Below are 22,532 nucleotides of genomic sequence, written 5' to 3'. Positions count from 1 at the left end.
TTAGCACCAGCCTGGCTATTTGGAAGGTAGCTGAGCCAGGGTGTGTCTGCTACTGGCTGCAGGGGTTCCTTTGAACAGAGGGGCTTAATCCCTGAACTGGCTTCTTCTGTTGCCTTGACCCAGGTGGGCAGCAGGACAGTGAGGCCCATTCTCAGTCCCTTGCAGTCTTGCCCAGATGTGGCCCCCGAGACTGCAAGTCACTGGTTGCTTCTTGAGCTTTTTCTCCATCTTCAGTATTTGGTCTTTGCTCTGCCCTCTTCCCTGGATGGCTGACTCATTTATGAGGGCTGGGTCCAGTGGCTACTGTGAGTCAGAAGCCAGGTTGAGTCTTTGGTCTTCTGCAGATGTGGCTGGGGTCCGGGGCGGGGTCAGCCAGGTGGAGTCCAGGACTTCAGACCCAGGTGTCTTGGGCTCCACCTTACTGTGTTTAACCAAGAGGGTGTTGGCTGGAGCCCCACGCTTCTTGCTGGCATTGCTGTGGGCTCTTTCCAGCCTATGCTTTGGGTTTTCACCTTCCCCGCAGGTAAAGGTGGAAGTGTTGCCCTATGGGTGGTGGTGATGGAGGATTTATACCCTGCCCCTTCCCTCCCCCCAATCAACTAAAAAAAGCCTCCTGGAGTTAAAGAGTTGGTTCCTTAGTTCCTTGGAGCTTGCTGGCATCTCTGGTAGGGAGGCAGGAAGGGGTAGTTCCATTTTACTGATTAGGAAATGGATGTAGAGGTTTTTTTTTTATCTTCTTTTGGCGGTACGAGGGCCTCTCACTGTCGTGTGTCTCTCCCGTTGCGGAGCACAGGCCCTGGACGCACAGGCCCAGCGGCCATGGCCCATGGGCCCAGCTGCTCCGTAGCACGTGGGATCCTCCCAGACCGGGGCACGAACCCGCGCCCCCTGCATCAGCAGGTGGACTCCCAACCACTGCGCCACCAGGGAAACCCAAGGGTGTAGAGGATTTATAATTCGTTTTATGTGTGGTCTGTGCCAGGGTTTATGGGGGTGGTGGCACGCCATGAAGACTGCTCCTGGATTCCAAGTTCTGGGTCTTGTACCTTCCCATAGAGTACTACTGGCACTCTGAAAAGTGGCTGAAGACACTGCAGGGGTGTCCCCCCCGTGTTCCCCCAGGATCTGGTCTCTACCATGGTGCTCCGATAGAGGATGTACTTGGTGGGCCCTCCAACTGGGAAGGTAGGACAAGTAAGCCTCCTTGCTACAGAACCAGGCTTTTTATTTGTGAACAAGCTGGAGACAAATGAACTCTGGGGCTAGAGGTGGGTTGAGGCTGCCCCATAGCCTCTGGGGAGGGAGGTCAGGGCCCCTGGGTTTCCCCAGGTTAGGGCTCTGCTTACCTGTGGCCAAGTGTGGTGCCCATGCTGCCCTATCTTGCAGGGCCTGGCACCTTGGGGTAGGGGTAGGCCTTGCCCCAAGAAGTCACGGGGCATGGTGAGCAGCTCCTGGGGTGGGGAAGGAGGCATCTTGCTGGGGTGGGAGGTCTGGGGGGACTCTGGTGGCTCTAAGGTTCCCCCTTGAGGGTGACAAGGGTGTTCCGGAGAAGCAGGGTGCTGGCCTGCAGAGGAGAGATTCTTGATATCTCCCGTCTGCTGCTACCCCCTCTGTTACCCCACCTTGGATAGCTCCTCTGTCCCCATCCCTGTGGTCAGCAATAACAGCTACTGTTTATTGAGGCCTAACTACCAATGACAGAAGGGAATGGCCCTGATCCAAGATGGGGAACTGTGGCCCTGAACAGCTGGGGCTGCTCCTGGCAGCCTAACCTCCCCCCCAGCTCCACCGCACCGCACCCCCCCCCCCCCCCCGTGCACCAAAACACTTGATAAGAGCCTAGAGGCTCAGGGGTGGGAGGCCAGGAAAGCAGCAAGAAGTCTCGGTGAGGCTGGAGGGCTCACCTTAGCGTGTTTGAGCTCCAGCTCTGCCAGCTCGATGAGGTTCTTGCGGAAGGAGGAGACGCGGCGGGATCTGAAGTCCATGAGCTCTGGAGAAGAGAGGAATGGGGACCCCGGCAGAGTCAGCAGTGCAGTGGCAGGGGCTCCAGGGCCGTGGGGCTTACCCTGCTTGGCTGAGTCGGAGAGGCGTTCAAAGCGCTGGCAGCACAGCTGCTGGTGGCTCTCGGCGGTCCGCACCTCCCGGTTCCTGGTGCGCGCCTTGTCCAGTGCCTTGTTGGCGTTCTCGTAGTCTGCCAGCGCCCGCAGCCGCCGGTACAGCAGGTCCTGGGGCCGGCAGGGGCACAGGATCCCTGGCCCACGGCCCTTGCCTGCCTGCCCGCCCTCCCTGCTGGCTCCAGCCCTGAGGTCTGCTCTGGGGCCACCTCTCACCTTGGCTGCCTGGGAGTCGCGCACGTAGTACCTCAGCATGTCCGACAGCTTCAGGTCCTCGTCAGAAGCCACTCGGCCCTCCAGTTTCTGAATCAGGAAAGTGGAGGCTGGGGAGGGAGCTGGTGGGGGGCAGCTAAGGACTGGGGGTGCTGCTCATCTAAATACCAAGTAGGGTCACTTGATAACCACACTATGTCAAGCCCTGAGGTTCAGGGGAGCAGGCCAGGGAAGGCTTCACAGAGGAGGTGGCATCTGATCTGGATCTTGGGGGTTGAGTAGGGCTTAGACAACAGGTGTGCAAGCCTGGTATGTTTTCAGGGAACCATAAGTTCAGTGGGGCACTTGGGCAGCAGTGGGCCAGATCCCAACAGGCTTAAGATGCAAGCTAGGGACTTTGGGCTTTGTGTCTTGGGTAGTTTCTAGGAGGGATAGGGTCACTGAAGGGCCCTGAGCAGGGAAGAGATGGGGTCCAACGGACATTTTAGGAAGACTGGCACACTCGGGTGACTTTGTTGGAGAGGAGTTCAGGAAGAGTGTGTCTGGGGCAGGATGCTGGCAGCACCGAACAGTCTGCCAGAGGCACGTGGCTCATCCTTGTAAGTGCCTCGCCAAGCCCATTTCCCACCTCCTCCCCCATCACCACACACCCACACTTGAGGCTGGATCCCTGTCTCCACTCCATCCTCTTATTAAACGAGTCTGCAGAGTGAGTCCAGGGCTCACTGAGCCCAAGTTATCACTGAACATTCCAAAATGACCCTGGAGCTTTCCCCTCTCCTGGGACACTCTCTTCCCTGCAAAGGATCATTGGGTGGCCTTTCAACACGGAAGGCAGTACTCACCCTTAATCGTTCAAAGAGCTCTGCCAATTTGAGGAAGCTCCTAGGAGGCGGTGGGGAGGAGTTAGGGCAGGGGTCTTAGGGGTTGCTTAAAGCTTCCTTGCCCTTAGGTCCCCCTTGGGGAACCCTCCCTCCCTTGCTCTCCCAAAGCCCAAGAGGAGCTTCTGCATCTCCCACTAGAGCTGATAGTAGGCTTCCATGGAGTGACCCCTCATGGACAGACACAGTATTACAGGCAAAGAAAGAGGGCAGAGGGCAAGAGGGAGTCCTCACGTCTTTAGCTGGTTGACTTCCTGTGTTCCCAGACTGCTCAGTGCAGCTGAGATAGGGATATAATCATCTGCCAGGCCTGTTGGGGAAAAGCCGTCTATCAGAGCCCCGTGGTCTGCACATCAAGACCCACCCCTGGTGTTTGTGGCCACGGCCAGACACAGGGCATTTCCTGCTCTCTCCTCTCCCCTGGGGAGTAAGGCCACTGGGGAGAAGCCGGGGCCCCTGGACCCCTGCGTACACTTGTGAGAGTGCATGACTCGGTCTGCCCGAAGGCAGGCATCCCGGATGCGGGTGTGGTACTCCAGCAGGAAGGTCCTCTCGTGCTCGAAGAAGTCATCCACCTCCTAAGGGAGCCAGACAGGACCTACTCACACTGAGTCACCAGGAGCAGCATAGCCTCGGGCTCCCGGGCGTGGCACAATCTCCCTCTAGGCAGGGCCCCATCAGTGGCTTCCCTCCCACAGGCACCCAGAGTCTCAATTCTTGCTGGGGACTTGAGGCCCTGGGTTGAATCCAGAGAGGGGGGCCCCCCAAGTCACCTTGAGCCCTGACATGCCAGTGATGAGGGCTTCATCTGCAGACTTCACAATATTCCTCAGAAACCCCCCAAGGAGCTCCTTCCTGTTCTTTCCTCGGACACTCAGCTGAGGCACACGTGGGGAGGGTGAGACGTCAGGGTGGGCAGTTGCACCTCCCACCCCGGGGGCATATACCACTCGCTGAGCTGATGAGACAGACGCCTGAGCCCACTTAGAGCTTTGCCCCCCACCCCCAGGGGGGACCCCAGCTCTGTGGCCCAGCTCACATCCTGGCCATATTCCAAAAAGACAAAGAAGTTGTGGTCTCGACGCAGGGTGGGGTGGGCCGCCAGGCGCTGCAGAAAGACTTCATGCATTGCAACTGTCTTCTTAAAGATGGCCAGATACTCCCTGCAGAGGATGGCAGGCAGCTTGTGGGCCCTCCCTGGCTCCTTCCCCCCTCCTGCCCCCTTCCCCCTCGGCAGCCCTGGAGCGAGGAGCAGGGTCCTAAACATCCACAGGGGACAGTCGGGAGAGAAACCCTGGGGCTGTCAGGAGAGGTTGGGCTGGGGCTTTGTCACAGACAGGAAAGGGAGGCGGCACTCACGCTTCCAGCTCCTCCTTCATTTTGGCAAACTCTTCCCGTGTGATAGAGCTGTCTCCCTCACCCAACTTCTGCAGTTTTTCCCTTGAAGCCTCAAAGTCTGGCCTTGGAGGGGCTGGGGGGATCTGCTCCAAGGAGGGACAGAGCTGGAAGTCCTCTCGTCGTTGAGAAGGCCGTCACCCGCACCCCGCAGCCTGGCCCAGCCTCCCGGCCTCCCCTGGGGTGACCAGGCCGGCCCCTCCTCACAATGAGACCGGCGTACTCCTCGTTTTCCACGTAGGCATTATGTAGCCAGATGAACTCTTCATGATGTCGCACAACTGAGAACTCGGTCCGGGCGAAGTGAGGGACGCAGCTCTGGAAGCCGGGGAGCCTAGCTGAGATGTCTTTCCTCCCCTTCCCAAACCCGACACCCACCAAGCTTCCTGGGCACCCACTTTTGGGCCTCCCCAATCCCACATCCCAGGGGAGGCCCAAGTGGGGGCTCATGCGTCCATGTCCACCCTCAGGAGGGTGGTCAGGGGATGGTAGGACTTGGGGCCTTAGGCAGGCAAAGGCTGTACGAGACTAGACAAGATGCCCTCTTTCTCAGAGGGCCGGGGGCCAAGAGCAGGTTGAGGAGCAGGGCCCAGAGGCTATGCGGGCATCTGCGTGCCAGCCTCCCGAAGCAGCCATCTGAACCCCCCGCCCCACCCCTCACCCCGCTCCGGCGCAGCCTCACCTTGGTTTGAACAGTGAATTTCACCTTGTCTCGCTCGCTGACGGCATCAGAGATCTCCACCTGTAAGGAGCTGTCTCCCTGCAGGTCCGTGGACATGGAGGAGGGCTGTGGGGGAAGGGAGGTCCCTGGCATGACTGACCACGGCCCCCCCGCCCATCCCCGCCACAGGCGAGGACCCCATGCCCTGGGGTCGCCGGCTGTTCCCCCCCACCTCCCGAGGGATCCCGATACGTCACTGCTCAGGGATTCACAATGACACTTTCCCACCCTGCCATCCTCTGGGGTAGGCAGAACTCTCCCCGTTTTATAGGCCTGGAAGCTGCGACCACCAGAGAGGTGAAATAACTTGGCCAAGATCACACAGCTGCAAAGTGGCAGGGCCAGATTTGAACAGAGTTTCTGGTTCCAAACCCCATGCACTTCCTCAGTTACCTGCCCACCCCTTCTCAGCTGGTTACCTCAGGCACCTTTCACCAGGTGTAAAGTGAGCTGGATAAAACGGTCCCACCCCTTTTGAGGGGCTCCTGAGACCATTCCATTCACTACGTTTGGTGCCAAGAGGCACCGACTTGGAGGCCAAGCACTTGTATTTTTTCTCTAAGTGAAAAAAAGATCCCCGAGGCACCGAGTTACTAGTTCATTCTTTCGCTGAGCTGCCTCAACAAGCATTTACTGAACACCTGCTCTGTCGACACCATTGTGCCAGGAGGCACCAGGGAGAGAGGTAGAGGCTCAGAAGCCACTCTCCCTTCAAGTACTGCCTACCAGTATATAAACTGACACCTGCCCACCTCTCACACCCAGAGGCCTCCCTGTCTCCTCTCACAGGCTTTAGCACTTATGTGGGACAGTGTGGGACCACTCTTAGACTTCTAGCACCATAGATAAATTTTACCTGGCCTTGAGCCTCATATCAATGCAGTTACACAGTATATACTATTTTGTGTCCATGTTCTTTAGTGAGACCCATCTATGTCATTGAGTGCAGTGTTTCTTTTTCATTGCTGTGTAGTGTTCCATCATATGACCATATCATAGTTTACCCATTCTACTGCTGGTGGTCATTTGGATTATTTCAAGTTTGGGGCTATTATGAATAAAGCTGCCATGAACATTCTTGCATATATCTTTTGAGGGACCTAAGTACTCATTTCTGTTGGGTATGAGAATGGCTTGGTCAGAGGGTAGGCATGTGTTTAAAATGCTTTCATAGATACTGCCAAACAGTTTTCCAAGGTGCCTGTACTAATTCACACTCCCTCCAGCATTGAATGAAAGTTCCAGTTGCACCACATCCTTGCCAATACTTAGAACTGTTAGTCCTTTTAATTTTAGCCTTACTGGTGGAGGTACAGTAATATTGCATTGTGGGGACTTCCCTGGTGGTCCAGTGGTTAAGACTCCATGCTCCCAATGCAGGGGGCCCGGGTTCAATCCCTGGTCGGGGCACTAGATCCCGCATGCCACAACTAAAAGATCCCACATGCCGCAACTTAAAAAAAAATGATCCCACGTGCCACAACAAAGATACCACGCGGCAACAAAGATCCCACGTGCCACAACTAAGACCAACGCCACCAAATAAATAAATACATCTTTTAAAAAAAATAGTGCATAGTGGCTTTAACTTGTATTCCCTGGTGAGAAATGACATTGAACACCATGTCATGTACCTATTAGACATTCAGCTATCTTCTTCTGTAAAGTGCCTATTCAAGTCTTTTGCTCCTCCCTGCCATCCTCTTTTAAAAATCAGATCATCTTTCTCTTATTGATTTGCAGGAACTCTTTAAATATCCTGGAGACAAGCCCTTTGTCATTTATATGTTTTGCCAATACCTCCTACTCTATGAGTTGCCTTTTCACTCTCTTAATGGCTTATAATTTTACAAGCTCAACATATCAATCTTTTCTTTTGTGGTTTGTGTACTCTTGAAGAAGCACTCCTACCCCAAGGTCATGAAGATATTCTCCTGTTGTTTTCTTCTAGAAATTAACAGTTTTAGGTCTATGATCCATTTTCATATATTTATATGTAGGTCTGTGATCCATTTAATTCATTTTGTATGCAGTGTAAGGTATGGGTTGTGATTCATTTTTGCCCTATAAATAGCCAGTGATTTTAGCACTATTTGTTTAAAAACACTATTTTTTCACTATTGATTTGTTTTAGTGTACACCTTGGTAGAAAATCAATTGACCTCATAGGTGTGATCAGTTCTGTATTCTCTATTCTGTTCCACTGATCTCTATATCTATACTTTTGATAATATCACACTCTCTTGATTAGTGTAATTGACAGGCAACGTTGAAATCAGGTAGAATTAACTTTGTTCTTTTTCAAAATCATTTTGGCTATTGTAGGTCCTTTGCATTTCCACATAAATTTTAGAATCAACTTGTTAATTTCTACCCCCAAAGAACTTTCTGGGATTTGATTGAGATTACATTGAATCTATAGATCAAATTGAGAAGGACAGATGTTTTTACAATACTGAATCTTCCAATCCATGAACATGGAATATCTTTCCAGTGATTTAGGTCTTCTTTAATTTTTCTCAGTAATTTAAAAAATATATATATAAATTTATTTATTTATTTGTTTATTTTTGGCTGCATTGGGTCTTGGTTGCTGTGTGCGGTTTTTCTCTGGTTGCGGCGAGCGAGGGCTACTCTTTGTTGCGGTGTGCAGGCCTCAGTAGTTGTGGCTCACGGGCTCTAGAGCACAGGCTCAGTAGTCGTGGTACACAGGCTTAGTCTCTTCGCGGCATGTGGGATCTTCCCGGACCAGGGCTCGAACCTGTGTCTCCTGCATTGGCAGGCATATTCTTAACCACTGCGCCACCAGGAAAGCCCAGATGTTTGTTTTTAACTGTCGTTTTTGTTCCATTCATTATTATTGTAATTACTGATATAGTAGGCTATAAACCTGCCATCTTACTTTTTGTTTTCTCTTCATCTCATCTGTTTTTGGTTCCTTTATTCTTTCTTTCTTTTTTAAAAAAATAATTTTTATTGGAGTATAGTTGCTTTATTCTTTCTTTCTTGATTTCTGTTAGATTAGTCAAGTATTTTATGTTATTTCATTTTCTCTGTTATATTTTTACTTACATATTCATTTATTACTCTTTTCATTTCTCTATATTTATAGGAGAATTTTGAAGAAGGCAATGATTACTCTGGAGGACATGGTCTAATAATAGATTTTCAAAGAGTCTGGCATCTACAAAGGTTAGGGGTGCACCCATCAGTTTGACTGCCCAGTATATCCTCAGAACACATAGCATCCACTATTACTGGTAACAGTAATAGTAATATAATAGCTAACACTTATATTTGCTCTACCTATATGCCAGGCATTGCTGTAAGCATTTTATATATATTAACTAATTTTTTTAAAGATTTTTTTGATGCGGACCATGTTTAGAGTCTTTATTGAATTTGTTACATTATTGCTTCTGTTTTATGTTTTGGTTTTTTGACCACAACACATGTGGGATCTTAGCGCCCCCACCAAGGATTGAACCTGCACCCCCTGCATTGGAAGGCAAAGTCTTAACCACTGGACCGCCAGGGAAGTCCCTGTGTTAACTAATTTAACCATGAATATGAACATAGATAAACACTGAAACAGATGCTTTCTGTTCCATACTTTGGTCTCTCACCCCTCTCACTTCTTCAAATTCCACTGATCCCCACTCCTCACTTCTTGGCTTCTCCGACACCCCCATGGCAGGCTCTTCCTCTGTCCAACTTCCCCCCACCACCAAAGTCTGGCTTATTGGTGCAATAGGCCCCCAAGTCCCCTGTCCTCTTCCTGCTTGGTAACTGCTTGAGGGAGATGGGACTTCAAAGGTGGACCACAGCTGCTCCATCCTTATCCTCAGTCACAGCCCACTAGGCACATTCCTCCTACCCCTAAAAGTGTGCACGTCTGTATGCCCCACCCCTAACCATCCTTGGCACAAGGATGCTCAGAAACTATTTGTTGAATGAAGTCAAGAGGAAAGAATGAATGGTCTCATGATTACATGAACATAGATACACAAGTGAAGCCATTAGTGCTGAACAGTATTCCCCCACCTTGGGAAAGGAGGAGGGTACTCCAGCCCCTTCTCAATCCCTAACATCCTTCCTTTTTCTTCCCCATCAAACCAGCATGAGTCGGTCCTGGGGAGGGGATGAGTAAGAGTGATGAGTCCTTTTACATCTGTCGGGGCCACGGTAAACCCTGCCTCCTTTGACATCATCACCAGCCCCCATGCTGATGCAACAGAAGCGCCCCAACCCCTTGCTCAGGTCTCACCTTTCTCTAGCTCATGCGTGGGCACGAACACACACACACACACACACACACACACACACACACACACACACACACACACCACTGCCTGATTGGGCATCACTGGGTATCATGGAGTGAGGTGAAGGTTGGGAGGGTGTTTGCACCCTTTCTGTACCTTGCTCTCCTTCCCAGCCTCTAGATGCTCCTCCATCACTCTCGTTCTCCACTACAGCACACAATTCCGCGGCGGGTCACTGCCCGCGCGCTCCCGTAGGTTGGTCCCGGGTAAATCGCCCCGAGGAACGGACCCAGTGGGGATCCTATCAGCTGACAGAGGCACTCTCCCCTCCCTGCCAAGGAGTCACCTGGAGCTGGGCGTGGTCCCACGCCGGTCCCTCGCAGCCGCGCGTTTTGATTGGGTAGCAGGTTTACCGTGCGGGACGCCATTGGCTGCAACGCCTGTCGTTCCTGTGCCCAGGCCCCAGCTTTTAAGGGGCAGCGCGGAACTGAGAGGGCCGGGAACAGGCGACAGCGTGGGGGATGGAGTCGGGAGGGGTGGGGCTCTAGGATCGCAGAGGTCTAGTGTCGCGTCAGCCCACGCCCCAGGCTGGCTGACTCCCGCCCACCGCCCCTCTGGGCCGCGCCTTCTAGTGGCCTGGCGCGGCCTGCGCGTGCGCACTACCCTAGTCGCGCGCCCTCCAGGCGGTGGGCAGGGAGGCGGGCCAGAGGGCTGGGTGGGTGAGGGGAATGGCGAGCCGGTGTTGGGGTGGCGGACTAGGGACGAGGACAAGGGCTAATGTCTTTGGAGAAAGGGGTTCCGTTTGGACATCCGCTCTGGGACATGAGGGAGTGGCTGGGTAAGCCGCAAAGGGCGGCGAGGGGGCGCGGTAGGGCCCGCGGCCAGGGCGCCCGAGGCCAGGCGCGGACCCGTGGGCGGTCGCAACTGGAGCCTGAAAGCAGAGGGGCGCAGACGATGCGAGAAAAATTGTGGATGCCCTGGAACGGGCTCATCGTGATCGGGAAGAGAATGGAGCTCCTGGGTAGAAACACGCAAAAGCCTAGGATGTGGGACCCGAAGTTTGAGTCTGAGGACTGGAGACTGGAAGATGTGGAAAAGGCAGCCTTGAGAGGAAAGTCAGGCCGAAGTCAGGAAAGGATGGATGTGAAACGAGTGCGCAGTGTAGCAAGTGCATTACAGGCTTCCGCGGGTTTGCGGAAAGACACCTCCAAGGAGGTGTGGGGAAAGCAAGAAGTCAGACACGAAATAGAGGCTGAATCTGAGAATGCAGGGACTACAGCGGGGTCTAGGGGGGGGATCTGGGTTTAAAGAGAGGTTGATGTTTACTGGAGTGGGAACCAGTGGAGAGGACTCGAGATCCAGAGGATACGAACTAGGGCAGAATGCGGAGGAGCTGAGGTCAAGTGGAGAGAAGAAGCTCAGGTCAGGTGGAGAGAAGCTGAGGTCGAGTGGAGAGAAGCTGAGGTCAGGTGGAGAGAAGCTGGTGTTCAGCGGAGAAAGGCGGGGATCCAGGGGAGAGAAGCTGGTGACTAGTGGAGAGAAATTGGAGGGTTCAAGAATGGGGAGCATAAATGAAGAGAAAATTGAAAGAGTGGTGGAAGTTACTGGTGATGAAAGATTGATAGAAAATTACTGATGCTGAGATGGACATTCCTTTTGAAAAGGTAGAGGAGAACAATGAAGAGATTGAGGAAGGGGTAGAGGTTGAGGAGGATGTCTTGGATGAAGTGAACGATAATACTGATGAATCCGTTTCTATGGAAGAGAAAGATTATAGACAAAGGTACCAGAGAATGAGGCAGATGAAGGATTTAAGGTAAAGAAGGAAGGAGAAGCAGATAGGGGAAGTGTTGCAAATCAGAGAGGAGAAATTAGAGACAAACAGAACGTTACTGACCCTGAAGGAGTAAATATGAGAGGGAAAGGGGAGCATCTTTGCCTAAGAGAAGAGAGAGTGGGAATGCAGAGCTACTGGGGATGAAGGCGGAGACCAGGACCAAAGGAAGTGAAGAAGAGTGATAAAGAGGGAAATGGAACATTTTTAGAAGAAAGGGAAGATTCGTTAATGTGTTGATAGAGGAAAAGTGGACATTGGTTTCTTGGAAAAGAGCTGTGACTGAGGAGCTTATAGAGAAATGTTTGAGAAATGGATTTAGGATAGGCTAGAAGGATTTAGCTTAACATGTGATTGGGTTTATGAGATGTAGGAGAATGCATAGTGAGAAAAATGGAAAGTTACAGCAGGATAAGGATAGGTCATGAAGGCTGTGGACAGAGATGTAGGCTGGAGTGCAGTTTCTGAGAGAGGATCCTAAAGAATAATGAAGGGCTCCAAAGTGACAAAGGCAAAGTGACAAAAGAGCAGAGATAAGAAAATAAAGAAGTGAAGACAAAAAGTAAGAAGCCAAATCCCATAATAGTGATTGTTTGTTGGATTTTAAAGTTATTTCCTTTATTATTTCTGTACCCTCCTCTCCTATGTAGCCAGTTTTACAGTGTAATGGGACAGGCCTCTCTCAAGGCCCTGTATATCTGGACTGAGCCCAGCCTCCCTGATCTTTCCTCTAACTAGCCCCCAGATTGTATGCAGAGTAATTGCTGGGCTCCACTATTTTTTAAAAATATATATACATTTATTTATTTTTGGCTACCTTGGGTCTTCGTTGCTGCGCGTGGGCTTTCTCTAGTTACAGCGAGTGGGGGCTACTGTTCCATGTGGTGCGTGGGTTTCTCATTGCAGTGGCTTCTCTTGTTGCGGAGCACGGGCTCTAGGTGCGTGGGCTTCAGTAGTTGTGGCATGCAGGCTCAGTAGTTGCGGCTCACGGGCTCTAGAGCGCAGGCTCAGTAGTTGTGGTGCATGGGCTTGGTTGCACTGCGGTATGTGGGAATCTTCCCAGGCCAGGGATTGAACCCATGTCCCCTGCATTGACAGGCGGATTCTTAACCACTACGCCACCAGGGAAGTCCGGAGCTCTACTATTTTTTTAAAAATATGTACTTATTTATTTATTTGACTGCATCAGGTCTTAGTTGTGGCACGCAGGGATCTTCGTTGCAACACATGGGCTCTCTAGTTATGGTACGCAGACTCTAGAGCATGCGGGCTCAGTAGCTGAGGCATGTGGGCTTAGTTGCCCCATGACATGTGGGATCTTAGTTCCCTGACCAGGGATCAAACCTGCGTCCCCTGCATTGTAAGGAGGTTTCTTAACCACTGGACCACCAGGGAAGTCCCTGGGCTCCACCTTTTTAATCACTTCACTATGATCACCATTTCCACAAGTTCCCCTTACCTCCACATCAAATTTGAATTTGTCTCAATTATTTTGTATTATTATTACTATTTCCATCTTTGACTTGTAATGATGCATCTAATCACATGGACTTTTCCCCTTGTGTCTGTCTCCTTTGGGACTTTCTTTTATGTCTTCCACATGTCATCCACCATCCATTGTCACCCCAGGGAAGAGAGAAGATTCTCTGAGTATATAGTGTCAAGGCATCAATATCAAGACTCTTGGGTAGGGATCTAAGAGGTGGCAAAAAGCAGTCATGGATACTTAGGATGAAAGGAATGCATCACCTTTTCTCCTCCACATACTTTTTAAAGTCTATACAATTTCTAAGGGGTAGGAACTTCATCATATCATAAGTCTCATAACACAAATTTATAATAGCCTCATGTTTTTTAATTGTTAAGTTTTCTACACACCCCTACCTAATTTTCCCATCTCCAAAAGTGCTGTTACACTCTATGCCATAATTTTGTTTGTATAGTCAAATCTAACAGATAATCTATCAATTCCTTTTTTTTTTTCCTGGCAATTTCCTTCTTGGAGTCCTTTGTCCTCTGGGTCTGATGTCGGGTGGCTCGTTCTAGGCTTGTTCAAGAGCTGCTTTCCTGAGCTTCTTAACACTTCTCTCTGTTTTTCTGTGTTGCTTCTCCTACTGCCTGGATCTTAGATCTTCTTCCCCTTTTTTGTTTTACAGCCTCATTTTGGTCAACCACATCATCTAATAGCTTCCAAAGAAAGTAACCACGGGAGGTAAACTTTGTAACACCTTATTTATCTGAAAATATTGATTCTTCTCTCATATTTGACTGATAGTTTAACTGAGTGTGCGATTCTAGGTTGGCAATGTTTTCCCCTTAGAATTTCAAAGGCACGCTCTTCTAACTTTCAAGTGTTGCTGTTTATAAGTACAGTTTTGTTCTTCTTCTTCTTTTTTCTTTCCGGTACTCGGGCCTCTCACTGTTGTGGCCTTCGCGGACTGGGGCACGAACCGGACCGGGGCACGAACCCGTGTCCCCTGCATCGGCAGGGGGACTCTCAACCACTGTGCCACCAGGGAAGCCCATTGTTCTTCTTCTTTTTTTTTTTTTTTTTGGTGGTACGTGGGCCTCTCACTGCTGTGGCCTCTCCCTTTGCGGAGCACAGGCTACGGACGCGCAGGCTCAGCGGCCATGGCTCACGGGCTCAGCCGCTCCACGGCATGTGGGATCTTCCCGGATCGGGGCACGAACCCGTGTCCCCTGCATCGGCAGGCGGATTCTCAACCACTGCGCCACCAGGGAAGCCCATGTTCTTCTTATTTTTTAAACTCTATGGATGTGACCTTTTTCCTTTCAAATGTAAATTACCTGTTTTCTACCACGCCAGGGCCCAACCTGCACTCTCACCCCATTTTCTGCGATTTTCAGGGTGTGGGAGCCTGCATTATACTCATCTTTTTTTCTACTTATGTCACCCTCTTTTTCTTCTACTCTCTGGATAGAAAATGTTATTAACTTTATCTTACCCTTTCTAGTGGATTTTTTTTTTTTTTTTGCGGTACGCGGGTCTCTCACTGTTGTGGCCTCTCCCGTTGCGGAGCACAGGCTCCGGACGCGCAGGCTCAGCGGCCATGGCTCACGGGCCCAGCTGCTCCGCAGCATGTGGGATCTTCCCAGACTGTGACATGAACCCGTGTCCCCTGCATCGGCAGGTGGATTCTCAACCACTGCGCCACCAGGGAAGCCCTCTATTGGATTTTTAATTTTAACTCTCTTGTTCACTGATTGCTTCTTATTTTACATATAGCATTTCTGTTTTTGATTCATGTACATGTGCTCTTAGCTCTCTGAAGAATTTTCCTGGTTTTAAGTTTTCTTCTGGTTTTCACATTGTTTCCTCTGAATTCCCTTCCACCCTTTCTGGTGTGTGAGTGTGAGTGTGTGTGTGTGTGTGTGTGTGTGTGTGTGTGTGTGTGTGTGTTGGAGATTTTCCTCAAATGTTTGATATTTGTCTATTCATATTTAAGAACAGGACACTGAGCAGAGCTAATTGGAAACTCTAGGTGCGTAGATGGGGCTTGTTAATTGATGGGCTTCATTCTAAGGTGACTGGAGCAGCAGGGTTTTTTAAGTGGGTACCCTCAAATGTCAGAATCTGTAGATCACATTGCAGGAACTCTTCAGTTTCTCCAGAGAAGATTCTCCAGTCTCCTATCTGTGGATTATTTGCATGGCCACCACTGTTGAGGTTCTGACAGCAGGGCAAGGGGCATAGGGTTTTGGATCCAACATTCAGCACGCGTATTTTCACCCAGTCCTTTTGTTTTCAGCTCATTGCTCACCACTACCTTCAGCTGTGCCTGGTGGCCCTGAGTCAGTGATTTGCAGACTCAATTTCTCCAAAGAATAAACCCTCTGATATCCCTCAAGGGGTCATTGCCAGCCTAAAAAGGCCTGGAGAGGGGATTTGTGAGTTTAACTGATTTATATACAGACTTCTAATCAATTTCCCTGTTTTCAGCTCCATGACTTTCTCCTTCCACCTGAGGTATCTGGTCCCTTCAGTTCCTGAACTTTTGAGGGGACAAGTAGAGTGAACTGTTACTCTTTTGCTTTGTATTCTCCTCTTTAAGTCCCAGCTTCCCACACTCTGTTAAGTTAGTTCCCCCTCCATCTCCAAAATTTTGTTGACCTCTCTGATCCACTGTTGTCTGCTCTCCTGCTCCTTTTGTCTTTGTGGTTTTATACCATATCTATTCCTTTATTTTCATCTTGGTGGGGTTTGGAGATAAACGTATATATTTGTTCAATCTGCCATGTTTGACAAAAGTTCTCCTCCATTACCTTTTCATTGTTCTTAATCAAATTCTCAAAGAGTAACTGTTATTTTCATCTTGAGGGTACTTTGCTATTTTCTTTTTTTCTCCTCTTAGTTTATCCCTCTCCCCCTTTCCCTTTTGGTAACCATAAGTTTGTTTTCTATGTGAGTCTATTTCTGTTTTGTAGATAAATTCATTTGTATCTTCTTTTTTTAAAGATTCCACATATAAGCATTATCATATGAAATTTGTCTTTCTCTGTCTGGCTTACCTCACTTAATATGATAATCTCTAGGTCCATCCATGTTGCTGTAAATGACATTATTTCATTCTTTTTTATGGCTGAGTAATATTCCATTACACACACACACACATATATATACACATACATACACACACATACCACATCTTCTTTATCCATTTATTTGTCAATGGACATTTAGGTTTCATGTCTTGGCTATTGTAAATAGTGTTGCAATGAACATTGGGGTGCATGTATTTTTTTTTTTTTTTTTTTTTTGCGGTATGCGGGCCTCTCACTGTTGTGGCCTCTCCCGTTGCGGAGCACAGGCCCCGAACGCGCAGGCCTAGCGGCCATGGCTCACGGGCTTAGTTGCTCCGCGGCATATGGGATCTTCCCGGACCAGGGCACGAACCCGTGTCTCCTGCATCGGCAGGCGGATTCTCAACCACTGCGCCACCAGGGAAGCCTGCATGTATGTTTTTGAATTATAGTTTTCTTCAGATATATGCCCAGGAGTGGGATTGCAGAATCATATGGTAACTCTATTTTCAGTTTTTTAAGAAACCTCCATACTGTTCTCTATAGTGGTTGTACCAATTTGCATTCCCACCAGCAATGTATGAGGGTTCCTTTTTCTCCACACCCTCTCCAGCATTTATTATTTTTAGGCTTTTTGATGATGGCCTTGCTATTTTCTTTTTGAATTTTCCTGTGTGCAAGTGGCTAACACGATGGACAAATCAACCGTATTATTGTACTGCTACTGCAGTGTACAACAAGCTGTTGCAAATCAGTTATTGTAAATATGCTATAATTTCTCGTATCTTCAAAACAAACAAACAAAACCTTTTCTGGCCGCACATTCCCCTCTAGTTACTGTCCCATTTTTCTTCCTCCCTGTGCTAGGCACAGAAGTGGCCCCGAAAGATACATTCCCTTCCTAATCCCAGGAACCTGTGAATATTAACCCTGTGGCAGAAGAGTGAATGTTACTTTATATGGTGAAAGATTTGATTAAGTTAAAGACCTTGAGAGAAGGAGCTTATTCTGGATAATCTGGGTGAGCCCAATATGCCAGCACAGGTGTCCTTATAAGGAGAGGGACAGAAGGATATCAGACACACACAGAAGAGGAGAAGGCAGTGTGACCCCAGAGGCAGAGACCGGAGTGATGCAGCCACAAGTCAAGGAATGTTAATAGCCACCAGAGGTTGGAAAGCACACAATAGGTTCTTCGCTAGAGCCTCTGCAGGGAGTGTGGCCTCTCCCAATACCTTGATTTGGGTCTCTAGAACTGTGAGAGAATAAATTTCTGTCCTTTTAAGCCACCGAGTTTGTGGTAATCTGTTACAGCAGCTCTAGGAAATTAATACACTCCCTTCACAGCTAAATTCCTCCAAAAAGTTATCTATGCTTACTTCTCCTCCATTCCTTTTTATCCAATTTTACATATATCTCTATGTATATATACATATATATATTTTTGGCTGTGTTGGGTCTTTGTTGCTGCTCACGGGCTTTTCTCCGGTTGTGGCGGGCCAGGGCAACCCTTCGTTGCGGTGCATGGGCTTCTCACTGCGGTGGCTTCTCTCGTTTCGGAGCACGGGCTCTAGGCGTATGGGCTTCAGTTGTTGTGGCGCGTGGGCTCAGTAGCTGTGGCTCGCGGGCTCTAGAGTGCAGGCTCAGTAGTTGTGGCGCACGGGCTTAGTTGCTCCGCGGAGTGTGGGATCTTCCCAGACCAGGGCTCGAACCCGTGGCCCCTGCATTGGCAGGCGGATTCTTAACCACTGTGCCACCAGGGAAGACCTATCCAATTTTTTATATTGGACATTTTAATATATACAGAAAAGTTGAAAGATTAGAGCAATAGGAAATTAAATATTCTCTTCTAGATTCACCAGTTGATAACAGTTTGCCCTATTTGCTTTATCTCTATATATTTCAGCATATATCTCCTAAGAATAGAGACATTCTCCTGCATACCCATAATACCTAAGCAAATTAAAATTTTTTTAATTTAATAAATTAAAAATTAAGAATAATTGCCTAATACCATCTAATATTAAATCTATATTCAAATGTCCTTCCTCGTCCCCAAAATATCTTTTTTTTTTTTTTTTTTTTTTTTTCCCGTACGCGGGCCTCTCACTGTTGTGGCCTCTCCCGTTGTGGAGCACAGGCTCCAGATGCGCAGGCTCAGCGGCCGTGGCTCACAGGCCCAGCTGCTCCACAGCATGTGGAATCTTCCCGGACTGGAGCACGAACCCATGTCCCCTGCATTGGCAGGCGGACTCTTAACCACTGCGCCACCAGGGAAGCCCCCAAAATATCTTTTATAAAATTCTTCCCGTGGTCCCGGATCCAATCAAGGCTCATATGTTGAATGTGATTAACTCTTTAATCTACATTGATCTCCCACTTGTTTTTAACAACTTTGACTTTTTAACGAATTCTGGCCTGTATTCCTATAGATGGCCAACATTCTGGATTTATCTGATTGCGTCTAGATGATGTCATTTAGCTGGATGTTCTATCTGCTGTAGTTCTTGTATACCCAAAATTGGGGCTTTTGGCCCAGTTTCTTTCTCTGGAGCATTCATCTGAATCGGAGTTTCCCTTCTGTGGTTGTTTACTATCTCTCTCCACTAGAATGTAAGCTTCATGAAGGAATGATGTATGTCTGTTGGGTTACTTGTTCTAGTCCACTGTCTAACCAACACATCACAGGCACTCAGCATGTATTTGTGGTATGAATCAGTCCTTCACATTCAGTGACTTTATCTGTCTCAATACTATTTAACATCTATTGAGAAGTTGCTGTAATAATTTATGCTGCTCCTTAGAATATCTCAGACTTTTTGAAGGCTCAAATGCCTGAAAATGTCTTATTCCACACTTGTCTAGGCTCGTCTAGGTAAAGAATTTCCTTCAGCAGTTCGAAGGCATGCCCCTTCGTTATCTCCCTTCAAGTATGGCCATCAAGCATCCAGATCTATTTTATGCTTGAGCCACTGTACACAACCAGGTGTTCAGTGTACGTGGGCTGTTTTCTTCTCCTTGGCTCCATTATTTCTGCTTATTTATCAGTCAGAAGTTTATAGCTTGCTCCTTCTTCCATTCTCTAGGAGCTCTGATCTCATAGTTAAGACAACAAAGTAGAGATACTGGGTGTGGGCAGAGTTGTAAAGATAAGTTGCAGAAGGCTTAAGCCTATTAGTAGGATCTTTTTAACAAATGAGGGTTGCTAACATTTACCGAATTCTTACAGGAATCAGAATCATCTCATAGGCACCATGCTGAGCACTTTACATGTTCTCTATCATCTATTCCTTCCAACAACTCTCTGACAACTCTCTGAGATAAAACTATCACTCTATCAGCTCTACCAACTAGAAACTTCCTCGGGCTACGCCCTGAGCCTAGGCAGCCTGACCCCAGACCCGCATGGGAAACCACTCTGCTGAACTGCCTCTGTTCTTACTAGTCAAACCCCACAACCTGTTCTCCTAGCCTGCCAAGGCGAGGTCTGCCATCCAGCTTGGGGGGCGGGGAGTGAGGCCGTGGAGCCACCCTTCCATTCCTTGAGTGAAAGTTTGTTGTTTTTGTTTTGTTTTGGTTTTTGTTTGTTTTGTTTTTTAAATTTTGTTTTTGGCTGCCGCAAGGCGTGCAGGACCTTAGCTCCCAGACTAGGAATGGAACCCTCGCCCCCTGCAGTGGAAGTGCGGAGTCTTAACCACTGGACCAGCAGGGAAGTCCCAGTGAATGCCTGTTGAATGAGCGCTTCAGAGACAAGTTTTTAAGAGCATGAATGTTAAAAAAAAAAATGATGTTTATTTTCTTTCCCAGATCTCTGCCTTCCCAAGACTATCCACTGCCGGCCTCCTCTGGTGATTATCTGAGTACCGAGAAATTGTTGCCTTTCTTATAAGAAGCCTGCACAGGCACCAGGTCAAGATGAGCAGTTTTCGGTTGTGTGGGTCTCTCAGATTGCGCCTCGCAGTATATAAATTGTGAACCAAATAATTAGACTTGTTCTTTGGCTGGATTACATTTTCTCCTGGAATATCAGATGCATTCCACCGAGACCACAGAAAGAAAAAGTGAAGATCAAGAAACTGTGACACCGCTTTGTAAGTGCAGATATTTTCAATCATCTGGGTGGTTAACAACTGTACATGCATATATGATATCCTTGTTTACTAAACTTAACCAAAATGCACACATTACAGGCAATTGAGAGCTCCTGAGTGATTTTATGTATTTTTATTATTCTTTCTTTGCATATTCCCAAAGATCCCTGTTTCTAACAACAGTTTGTATTAAAAGTGACATCATTGTTTGGCTTTTGTTCAGATGCCCTCTTGGTCCCATTAATTAATTCAGCCAGCACTGAAAACTCACCATGTGCTGGTTGGGAATGCAACAAATATAAGGGATCAAGTTCTTGCCCTTGGCCTCCTGTCTATCTCACGTTGAGACAGAGGTCTCAGTAAGCCAGTTACCACACATTGTGAGATGGGCTTGAAGGGACATAGGTACTAAGTGTGGTGGGAAACACAGAGGAGGGAGGGCCTGACTCTGGGGGCTAGTTAGGGGGCTGATCAGAGAAGGCTTCATGGTGGAGATGACCATTTAGGGCTGGACTTCAAAGGGTGAGAAGGGGTTGACGTTGGATGAGAAGAAGAGAAACAAACATTCTAAGCAGAAAGGATAGTGTTGCTGATGTATGATGACCGGGAACCGTGTGGCTCATTCTGGAAAAGGCAAGGAAAGTAGTTTGGTGTGGCTGGAGCAGAGAGAGGATTATAGAGACCCGGTAGTATGTGAGCTGGGGGAGAGCCTAGGGACAGCCTTGAATGCAGGACTAAGGAAGTTGGCCTTTGTTCTGCAGGTGACAGGGAGAATGACGCCAGCAGATCTTTATTTTTATTTTTTTTTGCAGTACGCGGGCCTCTCACTGTTGTGGCCTCTCCCATTGCGGAGCACAGGCTCCGGACGCGCAGGCTCAGCGGCCATGGCTCACGGGCCCAGCCGCTCCGTGGCATGTGGGATCTTCCCAGACCGGGGCACGAACCCGCGTCCCCTGCATCGGCAGGTGGACTCTCAACCACTGCGCCACCAGGGAAGCCCTAGATCTTTGCTTTAAGTAATTTGCTGAGCCGAGAGATCGAATCAGCTGGGCGCAGTATGAGGGTGGGTCAAAGTGGGACACTAAGTAGCTCCCCGGCACAGAGTCCCCTGCTCAGTAAAGCAGGAGGTATGTTCATTAGATCGATGTAAGGAACAGTTCAGGGTTGAGGGGACGAGGCTATGAACTACGGCACAGAAAGTGGGGATGAAAACAAGAGGATAGACTGGAGAGGGTTTTAGGAGACCTATTTAACAGGATTTGCTGATTAATTGTGAATGACGGTGAGGAGGGAGGCACCAAGCTTACAGCTAATCGTGGCTGATACCTATCACCAGATGCTTACTTTGCAGTTAGGTGCTTTGCCTGCAGGATCTCCTTTACTCCCATAATCGCCATATGAGCGGGGTTGTGTTATGATCTGCATTTTATAGATGAGGTAGTTGGAGCCTGTACTGGTCAATCAAAGTGACTAGGCAGGTACGTCACTTTGAACCTAAGGATTTGAACCCAAGGGAGGGACGTGAAGCCAACCAGGGAGCAGTTAATGAGTGGCAGATTCGGGTTGGAACCCACTGGAACCACCTACTACTCCCCAGATTCAGGAACCGGCTGCCCAAGCACCATATCAAGCCACAGACGTGTAGTGTTTGGATAGAATATTCTTAAAGCAGTTTTTAGAACTAACTGCTAATGTTTAAAAATCTAGAGTTCATATTAAAACCTGGGTTTCTGGTTTTTCTTGAAAAGAAAGAAGATCTGACCACCTTGGGCCCGTATGGCAACCCTTGCTGCCTGTCTGCATTCCTGTGCTCTGCAGTTGGCCAGAGCCGGCCTGCCTGCCTGGGGTCCCTGCCCACCTTTGCAGGTGCCCGAGTTTGCTGGTCCAGTTTGATGCCAAGCTGTACTTGTGCATTTGATCTCGTGTCAAGGTGAGGCATCCATTGATGACCAAATACTCTTTCTGAATGTTAGGGAATATAAGATGAAAACAGTAACGTGTTTTACTTTGTTTTATCTTTTATGCTGTGAGAATTGATAAAAAACTAAACACCCACCCATGCTGAGTGTCCACAGGGAGGAGGGTTACATACAGGCAGTGTAGGCCAAAGGTGAATGGTCATGGTTCCTGAAACCAGCACCCATTAAAATGAAATATCAGTCATCCCATGGAAACTGGCCAAAGTAGTGACAGCTATACAAATCATGCTGTGATTTTTTTCTGTTTAATTTGTTTTGTAATTAATAATTTGCTTGAATTTTGAGCTGTGTACTTTGTACATATTATAAGGAAGCTTCTAGAGAAAATACGTGTGTGTATGCATGTGTGTGTGTGTATCATAGCTTACATAGCTTGGAATTCTCTGCAGAAATTCAATTTCAGAACATTTTAAAAAGGTTTTACGACTTTACTAAAAGTTGAAAACATGTTTCCGTACCATTAAGTTAGAATGTGAGGCACAGGTTGGCAAACAGGT

At 48.5% G+C, this 22,532-nt stretch overlaps 1 protein-coding gene and 1 long non-coding RNA gene across 5 annotated transcripts; one reads left to right on the top strand and one right to left on the bottom strand.

Annotated features, from left to right (window-relative positions):
- Window positions 1-1,204: 1,204 nt before the first annotated feature.
- On the bottom strand, window positions 1,205-10,255 carry SNX32 (sorting nexin 32). Of its 4 annotated transcripts, none has more exons than XM_067037582.1 (13): window positions 9,746-10,255; window positions 5,286-5,390; window positions 4,811-4,921; window positions 4,568-4,689; window positions 4,248-4,371; window positions 3,982-4,086; window positions 3,681-3,786; window positions 3,443-3,518; window positions 3,173-3,212; window positions 2,331-2,417; window positions 2,066-2,225; window positions 1,905-1,990; window positions 1,205-1,564 (listed from the first exon to the last, which is right to left on the bottom strand). In XM_067037582.1, exons 1-13 carry the CDS (start codon window positions 9,779-9,781, stop codon window positions 1,511-1,513), a joined length of 1,212 nt encoding a protein of 403 aa, XP_066893683.1. In that variant the 5' UTR covers window positions 9,782-10,255; the 3' UTR covers window positions 1,205-1,510. The 4 variants fall into 4 exon arrangements, with proteins under 4 accessions (XP_066893683.1, XP_066893681.1, XP_066893682.1 ...); XM_067037580.1 differs by having other exon boundaries at window positions 2,066-2,251; window positions 9,746-10,250; XM_067037581.1 differs by lacking the exon at window positions 3,982-4,086 and having other exon boundaries at window positions 2,066-2,251; window positions 9,746-9,922.
- Window positions 10,256-10,355: 100 nt separating this feature from the next.
- Window positions 10,356-21,868, top strand: LOC131760189 (uncharacterized). Its single transcript, XR_010841549.1, has 3 exons — window positions 10,356-11,985; window positions 19,773-20,056; window positions 21,805-21,868. It is a non-coding gene; the product is annotated as an uncharacterized lncRNA (long non-coding RNA).
- The last annotated feature ends 664 nt before the right edge of the window (window positions 21,869-22,532 follow it).

The sequence above is a fragment of the Kogia breviceps genome, chromosome 7 (assembly GCF_026419965.1).
Source record: "Kogia breviceps isolate mKogBre1 chromosome 7, mKogBre1 haplotype 1, whole genome shotgun sequence".
In the NCBI taxonomy this organism is placed as follows: Eukaryota; Metazoa; Chordata; class Mammalia; order Artiodactyla; family Physeteridae; genus Kogia; species Kogia breviceps.
The sequence above is the reverse complement of the archived record's forward strand: the minus strand, read 5'-3'. Positions and strand labels throughout refer to the sequence as shown.

Bases quoted from the DNA above. Each gene is read 5' to 3' on its own strand.
- SNX32 (XM_059070008.2), bottom strand. From the start codon at position 9,781: ATGGAGGAGCATCTAGAGGCTGGGAAGGAGAGCAAG. The intron at 3,787-3,981 runs GTGACTTGGGGG...TGGCTCCCTTAG, and splicing joins CTGGCATGTCAGGGCTCAAG to GAGGTGGATGACTTCTTCGA. The intron at 1,565-1,904 runs GTGAGCCCTCCA...TCTCCTCTGCAG, and splicing joins TGGAGCTCAAACACGCTAAG to GCCAGCACCCTGCTTCTCCG.